At 50.8% G+C, this 18,746-nt stretch overlaps 2 protein-coding genes across 5 annotated transcripts; both read left to right on the forward strand.

Annotated features, from left to right (window-relative positions):
- The first annotated feature begins 267 nt into the window (after nucleotides 1-267).
- On the forward strand, nucleotides 268-12,260 carry PIP4K2C (phosphatidylinositol-5-phosphate 4-kinase type 2 gamma). Of its 2 annotated transcripts, none has more exons than XM_082666248.1 (11): nucleotides 268-505; nucleotides 3,377-3,474; nucleotides 4,149-4,245; nucleotides 4,606-4,749; nucleotides 8,268-8,414; nucleotides 8,604-8,642; nucleotides 9,234-9,347; nucleotides 9,719-9,986; nucleotides 10,156-10,259; nucleotides 10,441-10,540; nucleotides 10,843-12,260. In XM_082666248.1, exons 1-10 carry the CDS (start codon nucleotides 332-334, stop codon nucleotides 10,519-10,521), a joined length of 1,266 nt encoding a protein of 421 aa, XP_082522374.1. In that variant the 5' UTR covers nucleotides 268-331; the 3' UTR covers nucleotides 10,522-10,540; nucleotides 10,843-12,260. The 2 variants fall into 2 exon arrangements, with proteins under 2 accessions (XP_082522374.1, XP_082522375.1); XM_082666249.1 differs by having other exon boundaries at nucleotides 10,441-10,563; nucleotides 10,843-10,940.
- Nucleotides 12,261-15,054: 2,794 nt separating this feature from the next.
- Nucleotides 15,055-18,619, forward strand: DTX3 (deltex E3 ubiquitin ligase 3). 3 transcript variants are annotated; one of them, XM_082666361.1, is made up of 5 exons: nucleotides 15,055-15,147; nucleotides 15,338-15,414; nucleotides 15,782-16,511; nucleotides 17,382-17,599; nucleotides 17,919-18,619. In XM_082666361.1, the coding sequence occupies exons 2-5, from the start codon at nucleotides 15,386-15,388 to the stop codon at nucleotides 17,992-17,994; spliced, it is 1,053 nt and encodes a 350-aa protein (XP_082522487.1). In that variant the 5' UTR covers nucleotides 15,055-15,147; nucleotides 15,338-15,385; the 3' UTR covers nucleotides 17,995-18,619. The 3 variants fall into 3 exon arrangements, with proteins under 3 accessions (XP_082522487.1, XP_082522486.1, XP_082522485.1); XM_082666360.1 differs by lacking the exon at nucleotides 15,055-15,147 and having other exon boundaries at nucleotides 15,334-15,414; nucleotides 15,763-16,511; XM_082666359.1 differs by lacking the exon at nucleotides 15,055-15,147 and having other exon boundaries at nucleotides 15,334-15,414; nucleotides 15,763-16,511; nucleotides 17,382-18,619.
- Nucleotides 18,620-18,746: the final 127 nt, after the last annotated feature.

Below are 18,746 nucleotides of genomic sequence, written 5' to 3' on the forward strand. Positions count from 1 at the left end.
AGAAGTCCTAGACCGAGGGGTTAAATCAGGCCAGTTCAGGCAGCATCCCCTACGCCTGGATGACTGGTCTGGACCTCGCGGACTGCTCGCAGCCCTCAGGGCAAAAGGCTTCGGTGCGACTCCCCACCGCCAGGTGAGTCCAGCCAACGCGCTGGCGTTGGGGCAGACGTGCGCCCGCGAGGAGGCGGAGTCAGCCTGCCCCGCCCTACTCGCGCGCCTGCGGGCCAGCCTCCGGTCACGTGACGGAGGCGCAGGTGAGCGCCGCTTCCGGGGTCGGGAGACCACATCGCGGCCGGCTCCGGCTTTCACTCGGTTGGGTGTGCGGGAGACTATGGCGTCCTCCTCGGTCCCGCCGGCCACTGTACCGGCGCCGACAGCGGCTTCCGGCACAGGTTTCGGCTTCGCTTCCAAAACCAAGAAAAAGCATTTCGTGCAGCAGAAGGTGAAGGTGTTCCGGGCGGCCGACCCGCTGATGGGCGTGTTCCTGTGGGGCGTAGCCCACTCGGTGAGACCCGGCCCCGGCCCCGGCCCCGCGGAGGCCCTGTCCGAACCTCTGAGCTCCTCCGGGCTTGTCTGTTTCCAGGCTCCCGCCTCCGGAGCCCCTAGCGCTGCCACTTTTCCCCCAGGCTGTTCTGGTCTGCCCACCTGCCCTCAGGTGTTTCACCCAGCGTACTTTCTCGCTCTAGACCTTTTTTTTTTTTTTAACGTAGACTTTTGTCTCTCCCTCCGCCCGTTACTCCTCCACTCTGGTTCCATCTTCCCCAACTGAAATCCAGCTCCCTGCTTCCTTCCAGTCCGTTCCAGCCTCAGGCCACGGAGACCGGCCGGGACCCGGCTCCGTCTGGAAGGACATTAGGGAGAGTAGCTCTTCTGGCTTGGTGGTGGTGAGGTCTCCAGTGAGAGTGTAAGTGTAGAAAGGGAGCGGAGAGGGTAACTGGATGAAGGGAATCGTTCACTTCTCCTTTGCACCTTGCTTTACAGCCGCCGTCAGTGACGTTGGAACCTTGGCTTTGGGGGAAGCTCCAGGCTTCCTGGACCTTCTAATCCTGCATGTCCTTTCCTTTCCCTTCCAGAGGTACAGCATTTCAGAGAAGCTACCCCACCCTGAGCCTAGTGGTTGCACTTACTCAGCACTTAATGTATGTAAGCCTTTGGTCTTAATTGCAACCCATTGCTGGCTGGAGTAATGGTATTTGGTGTAAGTGGGGTCATCTTTGACCAAAGAGCTGGCTCAGGAGCTCTGGTCATGGGGACATTATGGTGGTGAACTTTAGAATCAGGGAACTGCTGTCGAAGGTTGGCCTGGGAATCTGGAGGAGGCCAAAAGAGGCCGGCGCATCTACTTTCCTGAGGATACCTCAGGTGAAGGAAGCACAGCCATTGCCCCCCTTCCCTCAGATCTGGATTGGAGGAATGCAGTGACCTTGAATATGACAGGCAATATTTAAAAAAATTTTTTTTTAATTTATTTATTTTTTGGCTGTGTTGGGTCTTCGTTGCTGCCCGCGGGCTTTCTCTAGTTGCGGGAGCAGGGGCTACTTTTCGTTGCGGTGCGTGGGTTTTTCATTGCGGTGGCTTCACTTGTTGTGGAGCACAGGCTCTAGGCATGCGGGCTTCAGTAGTTGCGGCACGTGTGCTCAGTAGTTGTGGCACATGGGCTTAGTTGCTCCCCTGCACGTGAGATCTTTCTGGACCAGAGGTCGAACCCGTGTCCGCTGCATTGGCAGGCAGATTCTCAACCACTGCACCATCAGGGAAGCCCCCAAGCAATGTTTTAAAAACTCAACTTCCTTGAAACATTATAGTCATGGTAGTGCTGTGGAGGTGGAAGGGGATGAGGAGGAATACAGTTTTTGTCACATTTTTATTTGTGGCTTAGAAAGTCATCTGGGGGTGTGTCAGCTCCCTTTTGCATTTGTGGCTCTGTGGACTGCTCCCAGCTCAGTCTAAGGCACTTGGTATGGGCAAGGCTGATGGAGGTGGGCTGTCTCTGTTATGACTCATCCATCCATCCCTTTGGGAAACTTAAGAAGGAGGGTTTTCCTTTGGTAAGATTGGGGAATTACACATAAGACCTGCCTCAGCTTCCCTAGGTATATATACTTTAGCCCCAATACCCCACCCTCCAGCCAGCACACATTTACTTCAAGGGTCTGGAATGGAGAAATTCCTTGAACATATGCCTTAGTGATGATTCAGCCTGCTTAACAGCAGGTGGCGAGGAGGGGGCATGAAGAACTGTAGCTGAATTTTAGTCTGGGAATCTCTAGTGGGTTTTTTTTTTTTTCCCTCTGGAGGAATGTGTTCTGTCCTCCTTTTCTACTGAGAATGAGAGGAGCTGGTTTTTCATTGCAGTGTATGGGATTTAGGTTAGACTACACTTCATAACCTCTGTCGAATGATCAAGTAAGGATAGGCAAGGCATCTGTTTATTCAGTTAATAAACACTTCAGGACCACTGTGGGCCAAATATTGTGCTAGCTAGGCACCTGAGTGATGCAGATGACTAGAACTGGTCCTTACCAGAGCTCACAACCCAGGTGGGGAACTCACGTAAACTAGAGGTTAGAGTCAAGTGATAAGGGTGCGTGAAAGATACTGTGGCAACAGTGGGGAGAAAGCACATCTCCTGGGCATTTCTTAGTGCAGGATCCCCCTTTCCACCCTGAATTAGCAGACTGCTGATTCTTGGGGCTGAGGAGAGCATGTGATGCTTGCATCCTTTGGGATGTGGGTTGGCTTGACTTCAGTGAACAGATGCCTAATGAGCTCATATCCTTTGCCTGCCTGCATTCCCTCTAAAATCAGCTGTTTTTCTTCTATCTTACACCTAGGCAGGTGGGGACCTACTACAGAGAACTGGGTCAGAGTGGTCAGGAAGGACTGGTCCTGTTTGTAAGGAGATGCCTCCTTCAGGATATGGACGTTTCATTCTCGCTGCTGTCGACCCCTCAGAGTCCCCTTAACTCTCCTTGTACTTTGAAAACACCTTTTGTTTCCAGTGGAGCATGGAACTGTTTGTCTTGAATGTCTTGAGTCTGCTGAGGGTCTTTTTTTTCTCTAGAATTTGTCACAGCTTTAAAAAATAGTCCAGAGTCGCTTACAGAGTTTGCCTAATATAAAATGACTGTTGTGAGCATGAAGTTCCACGGGGGCGGGAGTGTGAGGGGCTGTGTGCAAGGGTTGCTTACTGCAGGCCTTGGGCAGCAGAAGATGGCAGACACATACTCTGACCTTTGTCAAGCATATGCATGACCAGCGTTTTTAAGGGAATGAGGTTTGATTTGCCCTTTTCTGACTCTTGCCCAGACACAGTGCATAAGTAGCTCTCCACACCCCTGCTCACTGGCTTCCTGTTCTTGTGTTGGCTTATCAGATCAATGAGCTCAGCCAGGTGCCTCCCCCGGTGATGCTGCTGCCAGATGACTTTAAGGCCAGCTCCAAGATCAAGGTCAACAATCACCTTTTCCGCAGGTATGTGGGGATCCCCACCCTTCTCATGTCAGCCTTCCTAGAAGAGAAAATAAATAATTTTAAGAGTTAAGATTGAATGAGTTGAAGGTTTTAGATTTAGAAGACAACTTACAAGTTGTTATTGTATTGTCTAACCTTCCTTCCTATGCAGAAATTCAGTATTTTTTAAAGAAACCACTAAAATAATTTCCAATGTTCCTTACACCCTTATCTATGTGTACTAGTTTGCCTCTCCTCTAGCCTGGAGATTCACAAAGTAATAAATACGTTCAGATGCCATTACCATTAGCTTCTGAGAGGGACTCCCTGAAAGAAATACCTAAGTCCTTTAAGCCCTCCTAGTATCAGAAGATGCCATTCAAGACCTATTGCTTATTTAGGGATGTCTCTGACTTGCTTGAGATTTGGGAAATGCTGCTGTTTGGATGGGCAGTAGGTCGTGGTTCTGCTTAAGCCGCTTACCAGTCATGTGACTTCAGCAGGTCACTCAACCACCCTGAGCCAGTCTCCCCTTCTATAAAATGGGAATAATACACCTTTAAAGGACCTCACAAGGGTTTTATGAGAGTCAAATAAGGTAATATGTGTGAAGGTGCTTTGTAAAGTGTCAAGCCCTACATAAATATAAGGTAGTATTGTTACCTTGTTTCTTATCTTGAAAACCTCTATTGCAGGGAAAATCTGCCCAGTCATTTCAAGTTCAAGGAGTATTGTCCCCAGGTCTTCAGGAACCTGCGTGATCGATTTGGTATTGATGACCAGGATTACTTGGTGAGAGTACATTGGGTGAGGATAGTCCTTTCTCCCTAACAACTGGGGAATCCGTGGGACAGTCATGTTTGGAGAAATGAGGGCCTTCACAGGTATTCTTTATTTTTTTGTGGTCACAGGCATCTAAAAAAATCTGAAGAAAGCTATAAACCCTGTCCTTGGGGGGAAATGTAGATACATTAAAATTTTTGCTTTCAATTTCATTTAGTCCATATATGGACACCAAATTTAGAACCCTTGCTCGTCCTCTTACGTCAAGATTTTATCCACTTTCAGGTGTGTTCAGTTGGCCACTGTCCTAGACTTGCATCTCCATATAAAGGGGAGGAAAAGAGCTTCTAGCCTATTTTGTGTCCCCAGGTGTCCCTTACCCGAAGTCCCCCGAGTGAAAGTGAAGGCAGTGATGGTCGCTTCCTTATCTCCTATGATCGGACTCTGGTCATCAAAGAAGTATCCAGTGAGGACATTGCTGACATGCATAGCAACCTCTCCAACTACCATCAGGTCAGGTCTCTCTCCAGCCTCATTCTTCCCCTCCCTACTCATAACTCAGCTCCAGAGCACTTGGGAGACTTCCTATCCCTCTTTCTCCCTATAGCCCATTTTGCTCCCCAAGAAGCATTTGACATCATACTTTTGAAAACAAGGCATTTCAAAAAGAGAGCCTCTGCATACCGATTTGTGTTTGATTAAATAGAAGAGTTCGTGTTCCTTCTTATTTGGCACTTCTAATCTAAAACCGCTGTGAATTGATAGATACATAAAGGGTACATGTATAGCAAAGTATAAACTTTAGACTAAGTCAGAATTAGATGAAGTGTTAACACCAAATGTACTATCAGGAATAAATGCAGTCTGGGGAGAAAACCAGGATAAGTGCACAATTGGGATAGATTGGAGGAGAGAAGCCATGATCATATCCAGCCCTAAGTGGGATCAGGTGAATTTGGAATGTGAAGTTTCTGGACTATTTTGGGAGTAAAAACATGCCTGAATATCTTTCTACTGAAGAAAAATCTCACCAAAATCAATGAACAAGGAATAAATGAAAGATTCTAAAAGAGTTTTTGGTTATTCAACAAATATTGGATGTCTGTTGTTATTAGGTCTTATGTGAGGCAGTAGAGAAAGAGGTGAATGAAATGGCCGTGGCCCTTGAATTTCTCTTGTTCTAATGGCAGAGACCAGTAAGCTAGCGTTAGTTAGCACACAGCAAGCTGCGTGCAAGGAGTAAAGGTATCTAGGGGATGCTCTGGGGTGGCAGAGGAAGAGCATCACAACTCACCTGGGGCAAGAGGTGCACTTGGTAGGCTCAAAGAGAGTTTTTTAGAGGGAGTATCCTAGAAGTTGATTCTTGCATGACTAGTAGGGACCAGCCATTGGACAAGGAGGAAGAGAGCACTCTAGGCAAAGGAAAACAGCACTTGTAAAGGCACAGAGCCATGAGAGAGCTTGGTGTTGTGGAACTGCAAGAAATTCAGTGTGGCTGGGATAAGTTATTGTGGAAAAACAGCTAGGCAGGAGCCAGGCCGTGAGGGTTTTATAAGCCACACGAAGAGTTTGGGCTTTATCCTGAAGGTAGTTTGCAGGGGAGTGATATATATGTTATTTAGAAATATCCCTGTGTCAGCATTTTAGAGAATGGATTGCAGGAGGGAAATACTGAGAGTGGAGATACCAATTAGGAGGTAATTGTAATAGTCCAGGTGAGAAATGACAAGGGCCTGGAGGGATGATGCAGTGGAGGTGGAAAGACCTTTGGGAGAATTGTGAGAATTAAGGCAGAGGCGCTCCAAATTCCTGCTTAGGGATAACTGGGTGCCCAGTGACCAACAGTTGGGAAGCAGAAAAAGAAACAGATTTTTGGAAGAAGACAGTTTGGATTTAGGCATGTCGAGTTTGTGGTTTCTTCAGTTCATGCAGATATAGATGTCCCATAAGTGGTTGGGGTATGGAGTTTGGGAAAGAAGACTAGATTAGAAGTCTAGATTTCAGAACCATAGGTGAATAGATGGTAATTATCGCCATGAATGTATTATATTGGGTTGGCCAGAAAGTTCGTTCGGGTTTAAGATTATGGATGTGTCGAGTGAAATGAAAAGAAGGTTGAGGAAAGAACCTTCCGGAGCAAGAAGAGAAAAGAGCCCATAAAGGAGACTAAGAGTTGTCTGACGCTTTTTTTTTTTTTTAACGTGATTGCTAAGTTTAATTCAACAGCTATACACACTCCTGCCTTGTAAAAATAACAGAATCCTCCTCTCAAAGTTACATAGAGACGTGAGCACAAGTTTGCTGTTTTTAATACAGCTCTACAAAAAAGTTGGCACCAAATGCACATAAAAGAAGTTTTAAGGCTTAATAAAAATACAGACTAGTAACTTCTCAATACAGCTTGGAGGCTGAGAACAGGATGCTAAGAGTTAATGAAACTTCCAGATACAGGCAGTCCCCAATGTACAGAGCATTTTCCACATGCAAATGGCCTCCCCCATCAGGTTCAAAGGAGCAAAAACTTTTTCTTCTGTTCTCCCAGTGACCAGACTACCCTGGCTCTCTAAAGCCATGCCCACGGCCCCAAGCAGGGAAGATGAGAACAAAAGTAAGGCCGCGTGGTCAGAGGCCTTACTCTGCTGCCCAGAGGCTCTGCTATGGTTGTGTTTTCCTCCTTCCCGCAGGCCTCTATCCCCAGCTCTGCCCCAGAAGTCCCTGCCAGGGGACAGATCTAGAGACCTCTTCCCCTGAGTGGCTGACGGTGAGGCTGAGACTGAAGCCCCAAGGGCCAGCGCCATGTCAGGGTCTTTTTGGTGAGAGTTGTCAGATGCTTTTAATGATTTATGCCCTACTGCATTCCACACAGGATTTGAGGATAGAGAGGAGTGGTGTGATGGGAGCTCAGAGTGAAGAGAGTTTTAAGGAGAGGTTGGTCAGTAGTATCTAGTGCCAGCCAGTTGAAATATGATGACTAGATACCCATGAGATTGGCAACTGAGGGATTTGAGGCAGTGAGGAGTAGAGAAATTTCAGAGGAGAAATGAGGGTATAATCTGATTTCAGTCGTTTGAGGTATGAATGAGAGAGAGGCAGTGGACTCATGGCTGACTAATTTTTTGAGAAGGTTGGCTATGAAGAGAAGTAGGCAGCAACACTGAGGGAGATTGTAGCATTGAAAGAGGAATTTTTTTTAAGAATCCAGATTATAGGCCATCTTGCAAACATTTTTACTGTGGGAGTCTAGCCCACCAAAGAACATTGGTCTAGATCAGTGGTCCCCAACCTTTTTGGCACCAGGGACCGGTTTCGTGGAAGACAATTTTTCCACCGACTGGAGCTGGGGCCGGGGGCGGGGGATAGTTTAGGTGGTAATGCGAGCGATGGCGAGCTCACCCACCACTCACCTCCTGCGTGCGGCCTGCTTCCTAACAGGCCGAGGACTGGTACCAGTCCACAGCCCGTGAGTTGGGGACCCCTGGTCTAGATAAAATCATTTTGTTGATGTAATTTCTACTACTGGTTCTGTGACTACTTGCGTATAAAGAGGGATAATAACATGTACCCTTCCCCATCTCAAAGAATAATAAAGACAAAAGGAGAGATGGCGCTTTAAATTTTTTTTTTTTTTTTTTGTGGTACGCGGGCCTCTCACTGTTGTGGCCTCTCCCGTTGCGGAGCACAGGCTCCGGACGCGCAGGCTCAGCGGCCATGGCTCACGGGCCCAGCCGCTCTGCGGCACGTGGGATCTTCCCGGACCAGGGCACGTGTCCCCTGCATCGGCAGGGGGACTCTCAACCACTGCACCACCAGGGAAGCCCCACTTTAAATTTAAGAGACATTATACATATGGGATAAATGAAAGGAGATGATGATTCAGAAACTGCACGGATACCAGGGGCATCTTTAGAAAGTCCCCACACCCCTTTGGAGCTTCTGTAACCTCTACTTGAATCCCTATGGAATAGTAGCATTTGAATTCCCATCCCTGAGCTGCTCAGCCTCTTCCCCTTCCTTCCTCCCTTCCACCCCAGTACATTGTGAAGTGCCATGGCAACACACTGCTGCCCCAGTTCCTGGGGATGTACCGGGTTAGCGTGGACAACGAAGACAGCTACATGCTTGTGATGCGCAACATGTTTAGCCACCGTCTCCCTGTGCACAGGAAGTATGACCTCAAGGTAAGGAGAGGAGGTGAGGGCTGAAGGGGAGACTCCTGATGACCTGAGGGAGGGGAATGGCCAGGGAGGGCACTGGATGATGCATTTTAAAGGAAAGAGGGCTGTGGGTTTGAGGACTTGTCTTAGGAGCTGGGTCCTGACTGTTCTTTTAGCCACTTCTGCTGACTTTGTCTTTGGGTCTCTCCACAGGGCTCCCTAGTGTCCCGGGAAGCCAGCGATAAGGAGAAGGTGATATAATTTTAGATGATAGGGTGAGGGATGGGGGAGGGCAGGTTAAAGGGACCTTCTTGGGATAAAGAGGTAGGGATCCCCAGCTATTTACTCTTATCTTAAACCACCAGAAAGAAGAGAGATGTAGACTTTTCCTGATCCAGGGATTGTTTGGAAGGGGCAGTGGGAAGAGCTTCTTTGTCACTGGCATGGGTTAGTCCACGTGGAAGGTTTCGGGATGCGTGAAAATGTCAGACTTCAAGAGCAAAATGCCTACCAGCCGCCTCCCATTCTGAGCTCTGTGTTCAAGCAGCTGTTTTTGCTTCAGAAGAAAGAAAAGTCAGAATGGAGGTTCTGGACTGAAACCATAGGCAGAAAGTAGGGGGGTGTGATTTGGGGTACAGCCGCAGTGGCTGAGTCTGGGGAAGCCACCAGAGGTAAGAACAGGCTCTGGGCAGCATCCTAGTGTTAAGTCAGTTGAGAGATGGGCTGTAAATCTGTCTCCCCTAGACACCCCAGAGTCAGAGACAAAGCCCTACATAGAGCAGGGTTTTCTGAGAGCGTGGGGTAAGGGCTGTATTCCCAAGATGTCCCTTTACCTATTCTCAGGTTAAAGAATTGCCCACCCTTAAGGACATGGACTTTCTCAACAAGAACCAGAAAGTTTATATTGCTGAAGAGGAGAAGAAAATCTTTCTAGAGAAGCTAAAGAGAGATGTGGAGGTGATGGGTTGGGGTGCTGTGGGAAGTGGCTTTGTTTCCCTTTTTTGCTCCCCACAGGGCAGTTGCCCATTCACAATACAAGGGAACTCCTCCCCTTCCCTTTGGGTTCTCTGCATGTAGGGGAGTTGGATAAGAATCATGAAAATCCTCTAGAGATGACTTATGGAGGGGGTGGCTGGCTTGAGCTAAAAGAATGATCTTAGATACCCAGGACAATTAGGTAATAAAGGGCAATGGTATACTCCCAACCCTCAATTTTTACACTTCTTTTCCCCAGGAGGGCCCCGGAAATTCAGGGATGGAGGTATAAGGGTGGTACCTGGGAGTGGAGAGGGAGATCTGGGGCTTCTCATTTGTCAGTGGGGTTTCAGTTCCTAGTGCAGCTGAAGATCATGGACTACAGCCTTCTGCTGGGCATCCACGACATCATTCGCGGCTCTGAACCAGAGGAGGAGGGGCCTGTGCGGGAGGAGGAGTCAGAGGGGGATGGGGACTGTGCCCTGACCGGACCTCCTGCTCTGGTGGGCTCCTATGGCACTTCCCCTGAGGGTATCGGCGGCTACATCCATTCCCACCGGCCCCTGGGCCCTGGAGAGTTTGAATCCTTCATTGATGTCTATGCCATCCGGAGTGCTGAGGGTGAGAAAAAGCCTGGAAATTTTAAGGGTGGGGAGGGTGGTCCCTGGAGGACAGAGACCAGGGTGGTGGGTGGAGAGGCTGTTTAGCTTTTCAAAACAGATCTGACTGGTTCCTGGGGAGAGGGAATTGGGACTGTACTTGCTCTTCATTGCTGGTCTCTCTTCCCCAGGGGCCCCTCAGAAGGAGGTGTATTTCATGGGCCTTATTGACATCCTGACACAGTATGATGCCAAGAAGAAAGCAGCTCACGCAGCCAAAACTGTCAAGCATGGGGTGAGGGTTCTCTAAAGCCTTTCCTTTCTTGTCTTGACTATTCAAGAGCCTCTTGTGCCAGGGCAGTGGGGTGGCAGAAGGATGAAGGGTTGGGTATGGAAATGATCTGGAGTGGAACTGAGAGTGGGGAGTCGGGGAGGGGTGCGGGGCCTGACACCATGTTCCATACCTCCTCTCACAGGCGGGGGCAGAGATTTCTACTGTCCATCCTGAGCAGTATGCTAAGCGATTCCTGGATTTTATTACCAACATCTTTGCCTAAGAGACTGCCTGACTCCATGGTGACTGCTGCTGTGTGTTCCAGGTGGTGGGGTTCTGAGAGGCTTTGGGGGAATTGTGGGTATTCTGGCCACTCTTCTGCTCTTTCTCTTTTGCTAACTTCAGGCTACAGGCTTCTTCCACCCAGATAACTCATTCTTGTTGAGTAGGCTCTTCCTGGCCCTCAGAAATACATTGTCCTCTTTCCTCTTCCTTTCCTTCTCCCTTCCCCTCCAACAAGTCTGCTTGCTTCATTAGTGTTACTGTTGACTCTCTCCCAAGTGCCTTGATCTTTGTAAAATGTCCTGTTGTTTCTATAACATAGGAGGAGCTGGGGGAAGGGTGTTGTTTGCCATCTTCAGGACCTGACTGGACAGACGGACCTGGCTCAAGCTGCTACTGTGGATGGACTTTGCTGTGTGGGATGAACTAAGAGTGTCTGAATTTTGCTGATAACTTTATAGAGCTCACTGTGGCACACTTCCTTCCCCGTAGGCCCTGGGATGGAAGATTTTCAAAATACTACAGATGTGGGTGCAGGCATGCACACATACGATGGGATATGGCCAATCTTATGCGGCTGGGGTGGAGAATGGTGGGCGGGCTGGCAGCTCATGGAGGTGGGACCTCTGAGGACTCTTGTGATTATGCAGGGAATTGGAGGTCTCTGTTGAGGGTTGACTACTCTCCAGGCTCTTCCCTCACTCCACGTTCACCCCCACCAGAGATGGCCACAGTGTTGAATCCTGGGTTTGACTGTCACTGCTCTTCACCAGGACCTCACATCCCTCCTGGAGCTGGAACCCTTCATTGGGGGTGTGGCCAGTTCTGGAGGCTGGGAGGATGAGCCAGGGGTATAAGGTTCACTCCCTATGTTAAATTTCCTTTCTTCATGTCTAGCCACCCCTAAGGTTTTAGACCGAGCAGAAGGGAATATCTCTACCTGGGTTAACCCTGGTTATTTCAAGAGAAAGGAAGTCTCACGTGTGGGAACCTCCTCTACTCTCTGGAAGTGTGCCCATAGCATACTTACTTCCCCTCTCCTTCCCAAACGCTTTTTCCAGTTGGATTTGTTATTCTGTTCATCTTATACTGCTACTGTGTCTCTCAGGGGACAGATGGCCGCCTTTGTCATCTTCACTCTCCACCCCCAGAGAGGAGTCAGAGCCATAACCCGGCCTCCTCCAAAGATAGTTGAGTTAATACGTGATATTCTCAGAATGTAGCAGACCCCGATGAGCTGAGATAGTGTACTCCCTTCCCCGCAATGCCCTTGGGGCTCAGGCAGCCATTCTTCTTGGATCCTACATCCCCCCTGAGGCTTCTGCACTTCTCTGAAACATAAAGATGGGCACCAACGAGTGGCCTGTGGGGTACAAAGACTCTTGCTCTGTATCTGCCTGGACTGATCTGTCTCACAAGAAGTCATGAGGTCATAAAGGAGAATTCCTCCTGCCCCTCCATCTTCTGCTCACAAGAGGAGTCCCTAGTTAAGGATTAGAGTCCCTATAATATGTTCCTATCAGGAGGCTGATGGATCTTTTTCATTCCAACCATCTACCTTCCCCTGTTGAATGCAATAAAACTCCATGACACCAGCAACTGTTCTTTAGAAATGGGTTTTCTGACCATGTGGCTGATGTATCATAAGCATTATGGTCTTCTTCATTTGTTGCTTCTGTTTTTTTTTCATCTTTTTGTTTTATTAATTAATAAAAAAGATCTTGTGTATTTACTCCTGTTGCTGTCACTATATAGAAAATAAATTATTGAATCCAAATTCCTTCACAGAAATGCCTCTTGCTATTTTGGAAGCCTGGGCTTAGGGATGCAGAGACCAGATGAAGAATTCTGATTGGTCTTTAAGGTGTTGGGTCCCTAAGGATATGGGTTTCAAGGTAGATGGCTGTGAACTTAAAAAGGTGTTGAGGAGTGTGCATGGGAATGGAAAACATTTCCCAATTTTGTGGGAGTTAGCTATAGGGGGGCCAGGGACAGCTGAGATGATGTGACCCTCCCTCTTCCCCCAGGGTTTTGGGCTAGATCACACTCCCATCTCTGTAAAGGTGAGCACCAAGCACACATGAGCTAAAGGAGAAGGAATTCAGTGTTCCTGCAGGCTTCCTGGAGAGAAGTCCTCTGTCTGCAGGGCAGGAAGAGTACAGCAGGGTCCTGGGAAAGTAATGAAGAAAGTGACCAACCATCCAGATGGAGAGGGAGTAAAGAAAAGGGGGTGGATTATCAGAAGTTGCTGCCAGTCTGGGAGATCCATCCGGTGCTTCTGGCTGAGGAGGTCTTTTGGCTGGTGGAAAAACCTGGCTTGATGTGGCCCCAGGGAAGTGAGTTGGACTGGGGGCGGAGATTGCTCTGATGTGGGAAGCAGAAGAGAGAAGAGCTTTTTTTTTTTTTTTTCTTTGAGAGTTTTTAACTCTATTTCAACCATAGACTTGATACTACCATCACTCCAAGGCATTTTAAAAAAAGATGTATTCACTTCGCATTCTGCACCAGCCTCAGTATCCCTGTTTGTGTAAAGAGAAAAATCACAGACACTTACCAATACCCATCTGCGAGCAGGTTTTGCGGGGTCACAGAAGGTAACAATCTGGGAAAAGGCAAGCGATGAGGCAGGGGGTTGAAATGGTTTAGTCCTGGACTTATTTTTTAAAACCAATGCTTTTTACTATTACTCTTCTTCCTACTCCATATTCCTCAAAGGCCTTTCTAGAAAAAGGATCACAGAGAAATTGCCCTCTCTTCCCCATCTACCTAAGCGACACGCCTCACCCACCCATCCACCACCACCTCCCAGAAGCTGCCACGAAGCTGGCTGGGAAAGAAAAGGGAGAGGGCCGCCTCCCGGGAGGGGGAAGCGAGGAGGGTGGCGTCTCTAAGAGATTTAACCTCCCACCCACGGTTCCACGATACCACCCCAAGCCTCCGAAGATTGGGACGGCGCCTCCATTTTTGTTTTGGGGCAGAAGAGCGGGGGCTTGTGGATAGAAGGGGTCAAAGCAAACGGTGATTATTACCCGTGAAGGGGAAGGGGGGGTGCCATCCTTCTTCCTTCCCTTTCCCTCAGTCTGCACCCCCTGCAAACTCCCCCCCCCGCCCCCCGCCACCTTCTCGGGGTCTCCCCCCCACCCTGGTTGCTAAGGCCCAGACCGTCATCCCAGCAACAGCCTCAGTCATGTGACCGGCAATGGCGGCGCTGACAAGAGGTAGGTGAGCCCGGCGCCCCCCACACCCGCCGCGCGCCCCCCGGGCCCCGCTCACACCTCCCCGCGCGCCCTCCGGTTCCCCCTGCGCCCCCTCCTCCGCCTCCTTCCCCCGCGCGCGGCGCCGGGGCCCTCTTCCAGGCCCCGCTAATGCTCTTTCTGTCACCCTCCAGCCTTGGCCTCCATTCGGGGGTTCTGGGGCCCGCGATCGGGCCGACATCCACCCCACCCAGCTGTGGGGCTGCGGGGGCTCTGCCGAGCGGGCCATGTGGGAGGTGGTTCCGGGTCGGGTCTTGCAGGAGGTCGTGGGGGGAGGGGTGGAGATGCCTCAGTTGATGCCCGCAGGGACCCTGGCCCTTCCTGGCTGCCCCTGTGGGCGGCCTCTGTCTGGCGAGAGGGACTGGCCCCGTGTCCGGCCTGGGTTGCTCCAGAGGAATCGGACCCAGCATAAACTGTGGCCCCGCCTCCCTTTTCTGTGCCATCAGGACTCGGAGCAAAGGACACCTAGGTCCTGGCTTCTCTCTGATGGGGAGAGGGTGTTCCACCTGGATGGACAGTATGAGCCGAGGCTCTAGGGTTCCAATTTCACTTTCTGAATCTTGAGCTGCATCTGGCCTTGAGGGGACTATGATGGAGGCACAAACGGAGAGCTGCTCCCCTATGGATCAGTCAAGGAATTGAGGTCACGCTAATGGCCCTTCTTTCTATTTGGGCTGCATTTGTAGGTATTGTAGGGATAGCTCTGTAGCTGAACACGGCAAGACTCCGGGGAAACATCAGGCTGCTCCAGCGGATCCCTCTGCCTGAGCCCCACCCCTCCCTAAATGTAGCCTAGGTAGCTGGCAGGCTTGCACTTCACGTGCCGGGTTTAAAAGGTGACAGCGACAGCGAGAACTTTCTTATTGCAGAGGCTGCTGCCACTTTGTTGGCATTCCAAGCAGACTCCAGCAGAAGGGACCGGGTTAACTCTCAAGGAAGGCTCCCTAGCAATAGGGGCTGAATTATTCGGGAATGTGGAGTAGGGCGAGGAATTGGGGAGCAAAGGAAATATTCTTGTCCTTGTGACCTGAGGGAGGTGGCAAAAAAGACCTCTATCTGTGTGGGCTTTTCCCTTCCAGACTTCTCTTATCCATGCCCCTAGGCTTTCTTAAGAGCCTCAGAGCTGAGGAAGAGGAAAGTTAGCATGCTGAAGTTCCTTCTTTAGCAACTTGGAGAGTGGCTGGGGATGGAATTCTGCAAGAGACAAGGAGAGGAAATGAAAGAGGAGGTTTTGTTTCTGGGCAGACTGGGGAAAATGGTAACATTTGTCATCCTAACCCAGTCCCCCCCCCACTCCCCCTGCCCCAGTCCTGGTCAGCTGAGTGTGGAAACAGAGGGATTTCTGCTGCTCTCATCGTCCATGGGCTTTCCAGGTATCTGCCTTTCATGGGAACCTCAACTTTCACCTTTAAATTGGTTGCCTCTATTCCACGTTCCAAGTAATCCCATTCCCAGTAACTTACACCCAGATCCTGTCTCTGTTAAGTGGGCTGCTGGGTTGGGGCTTGTGGAAATGGGAGAAGGGGTTTTTCATTTTCCCTCCTTTCCCTTTCCACCCACCAGGTCACACAACCTACAAGTAGGGAGCAGGAACAGAGAGAGAGAGCCTGCATGCCAATTCTAAGCTCTTCAGGATCAAAGTGAGCAAAAAGGAGGGCAAAAATCTCCCTTCCTTTTACAGAACTCAGTTCTCACCTGATGTGGGGGGAGGGGCCGGTTGTTTCTGTGATCTCGGGAGCAGTATAGGAGAACCAAGATTGATGCTCGGCTTGGATGATAATAAAGATATAGAAGCTTTCTTGCTCTTCAGTGGGTGCTGGAGTTTGAAAGATAAGAGGAAACAGAACATGAACTTGGGGGAGGAGGTGGGGGTTGACCTCTGAGTGAGTGGAGATAATATAGGGTTGGAAAGGAACGGGAAGTAGGAGGCACTGACATTTGTCAAATGGGGACCCCCCCACCCTGAGTCCTTTTCACCCTGGGGGCAGTGTCGTTCGTCCTGTCCAGAATGGCAGCCTGTGGAGGCACCTGCAAGAACAAAGTGACTGTCTCCAAGCCTGTGTGGGACTTCCTCAGCAAGGAGACCCCTGCCCGGCTGGCCCGGCTTCGGGAGGAGCACCGTGTGTCCATTCTCATAGACGGCGAGACTTCTGACATCTATGTCCTCCAGCTTTCCCCTCAGGGCCCTCCCCCAGCCCCTCCCAATGGGCTCTACCTGGCCCGGAAGGCTCTCAAGGGGCTGCTCAAAGAGGCAGAGAAAGAGCTGAAGAAAGCTCAGAGGCAGGGGGAGCTTATGGGCTGCCTGGCTTTGGGGGGTGGGGGGGAGCACCCTGAGCTGCACCGCCCAGGCCCGCCCCCTCTCCGAGCAGCCCCACTCCTGCCCCCAGGGGCACGGGGGCTGCCCCCCCCTCCTCCTCCCCTGCCCCCTCCTCTTCCCCCCCGCCTTCGGGAGGAGGCAGAAGAGCAGGAGAGCACCTGCCCCATCTGTCTGGGGGAGATCCAGAATGCCAAGACATTAGAGAAGTGCCGGCACTCATTCTGCGAGGGCTGCATCACCCGGGCCCTGCAGGTGAAAAAGGCCTGCCCCATGTGTGGCCGTTTCTATGGGCAGCTGGTGGGCAACCAGCCCCAGAATGGGCGGATGCTGGTCTCTAAGGATGCCACACTCCTCCTACCCAGCTATGAGAAGTACGGCACCATCGTCATCCAGTACGTCTTCCCGCCCGGTGTCCAGGGGGTAAGAAGCCTATGGCCTGCCCTTACCCTTTGGTTTTCCCTGCGCTTGTTCTCTGACCTAGGAAAACTGGGGGAGGGGGAGTATATTTGTTAGATGTGATACAGTCTTGCTGTCTCCCGGTATGCCTTCCCACTCAAGTGCCCTGGAGCTAGAGGCCCCCTTGAAGCCTAGCTTTTCCATCCCCATGACCCCAAGGCACCCGTGAAAATAGGTATGAGAGAAAGGAATTGAATTCTATTTCTTTGATGAACTTGGATGTTGACATCTATTCTTGGCAGAGGTGGTCTGTGGACGTGGTGGCTCAGGTGCGGACAGGCACGGTGGGAAGGGTCTGACCCCCCTTAACAGTGCTGGGAGCGTTACTCCATTCCAGATTTATGAGAGGGAAAACCTTGATGACAGTGGAAGGTTAAAATAGGAGCGGTCAAGAACGTAAAGGTGTCTTCCTGCTTGACAAAGAGTAATGTCCAGTTCGGGTTTGCAGAGTGATGAGGAAGCTCTGAAGGAGAGTAATAGAAAAATAGAACAGGTTAGACAGTGGAAGATGCACTGGGAGTGTTTCAGGTGGAGAAGGGAAGGCTGTCTTCACATTTCTGCTGAGTTATCTGGAGAGTAAGGCCTCGCTACCTTTGAGAATTCATTTGTTGCTGAATTGAGGCTTGAGGGATCGGGACAGCAGAAAGGACCTCTTAATGATGAGGATTTTGTCTGGAAACAGGCTTCTGCTGCCCAGACCCTAGAGCTGCACCTTCCCTGGCAGGCTGTCGCTGCCCCATCAGCGTTAGCTGGGGGTGTACGGCCAGAAGGCTGGCCAGGATGACCCTCAAGATGCCCAGCTGCTCACTGCCCACTCTGCCTCCCCCACCCCAGGCTGAACACCCAAACCCAGGAGTTCGGTATCCTGGCACCACACGGGTGGCCTACCTCCCGGACTGCCCTGAGGGCAACAAGGTGCTGACCCTGTTCCGCAAGGCATTTGACCAGCGTCTCACCTTCACTATCGGCACGTCCATGACCACAGGGAGACCGAATGTCATCACCTGGAACGACATCCACCACAAGACCAGCTGCACAGGGGGACCACAGCTGTGCGAAACGCCTTCTTCCCTTCCCTTGGCTCCACCCCTTCTCCCCATTTCTCTCTGGGAGCCTCCTAACTGGAGAGGACCACCCCCAAACTATTCAACCATATTGCCTGTCCCAGTTTCTCCTGTAGTCATCCTGGTCCTAATGTGCCCAGCTTAACCTACAAAAATAAGCAGAATTGGGCTCAGTTATCTTGGGTTTGGATAATCTCAGGGAAGGTGGGGAGGGGCTAGAATGGGGCACCAGCATGAGGGTGAGCCTGGGGGTAATATGAGTAAGCCTGAACGGCTAACCCTGACCCTCATTTCTCTTTGCTCCCAGGTTTGGGTACCCGGACCCCACCTACCTGACCCGGGTGCAAGAGGAGCTGAGAGCCAAGGGCATCACCGATGACTGAAGGACATCCCCTTTGGGAGGCCCCTGCTGTTCTCCTTCAGTAGGACCCAGTGGGAGCCTCTGTTGTCTCTCCCTCTGTCCCCCTCATCACTCAAGTAGGGGACTGTCTGACTGGGGAAGGGGTTCAGAGAAGGAGGGGCGATCCCTTCCCCAGTCCCCCACAGGCTGAGTGCTTCAGTGCAGTGTGAGCCACTCCCTTCTGGCAGAGTCTGATGTCCCAGGCTCTGCTCCCCTCCTCCCCCTGTACATACTCCCAGTCTTCCTGCCCCCTCCATTGCCCTTGGCTTTTTCTGGTTTGTGATGTACTCCAGTGACTAAGCTGAGAAAGGACCTGGGTGGGGAGGAGAGGGTCTCTTGATCCCCCCCCATACTGCTCCACTGCTGAATTTCTGCTCGGGGAGGGGGGTCAGGCTGCTGTGAGCCCCCGTAGAGCCGGCCGCATATGTTCTTCAGAAACAATACCCCTTCTCCCTTAACCTTGTCCTTTCTCTCCTGTGTCTCTGTCTTTGTCAGTCTTTCTCCCACTCTTCTCTGCCCCCTAGAAGGAGCCTCCTTACCCTGTTCTGGAATCGCCGCCAGACTGTAGCTTTTAATTTAATAAAAATAAAGTAAAATATGCAACTCTCTATGCCACACCCGTTCTGTTCTGTGGGCCGGGGGTGGGGGGTTGGGAGGTGGGGTGAGGAGCTGGACCTGCTGAGAGGGAGAAGGGGGTGGTGATCGGGAACTCCCTGGGCGCCTCCCCAGGCTCTC

This window comes from Grampus griseus (assembly GCF_964374135.1).
Source record: "Grampus griseus genome assembly, chromosome: 11".
NCBI classification, from domain to species: domain Eukaryota; kingdom Metazoa; phylum Chordata; class Mammalia; order Artiodactyla; family Delphinidae; genus Grampus; species Grampus griseus.

What these genes read in the sequence shown, in the direction of transcription:
- PIP4K2C (XM_082666248.1), top strand. Translation starts at nt 332, where the DNA reads ATGGCGTCCTCCTCGGTCCCGCCGGCCACTGTACCGGCGCCGACAGCG. An exon ending in AACAATCACCTTTTCCGCAG is followed by an intron (nt 3,475 to 4,148) that starts GTATGTGGGGAT and finishes CCTCTATTGCAG; the next exon opens with GGAAAATCTGCCCAGTCATT. An exon ending in TGCCATCCGGAGTGCTGAGG is followed by an intron (nt 9,987 to 10,155) that starts GTGAGAAAAAGC and finishes TCTCTTCCCCAG; the next exon opens with GGGCCCCTCAGAAGGAGGTG.
- DTX3 (XM_082666359.1), top strand. An exon ending in TCCCGCCCGGTGTCCAGGGG is followed by an intron (nt 16,512 to 17,381) that starts GTAAGAAGCCTA and finishes CCCCCACCCCAG; the next exon opens with GCTGAACACCCAAACCCAGG.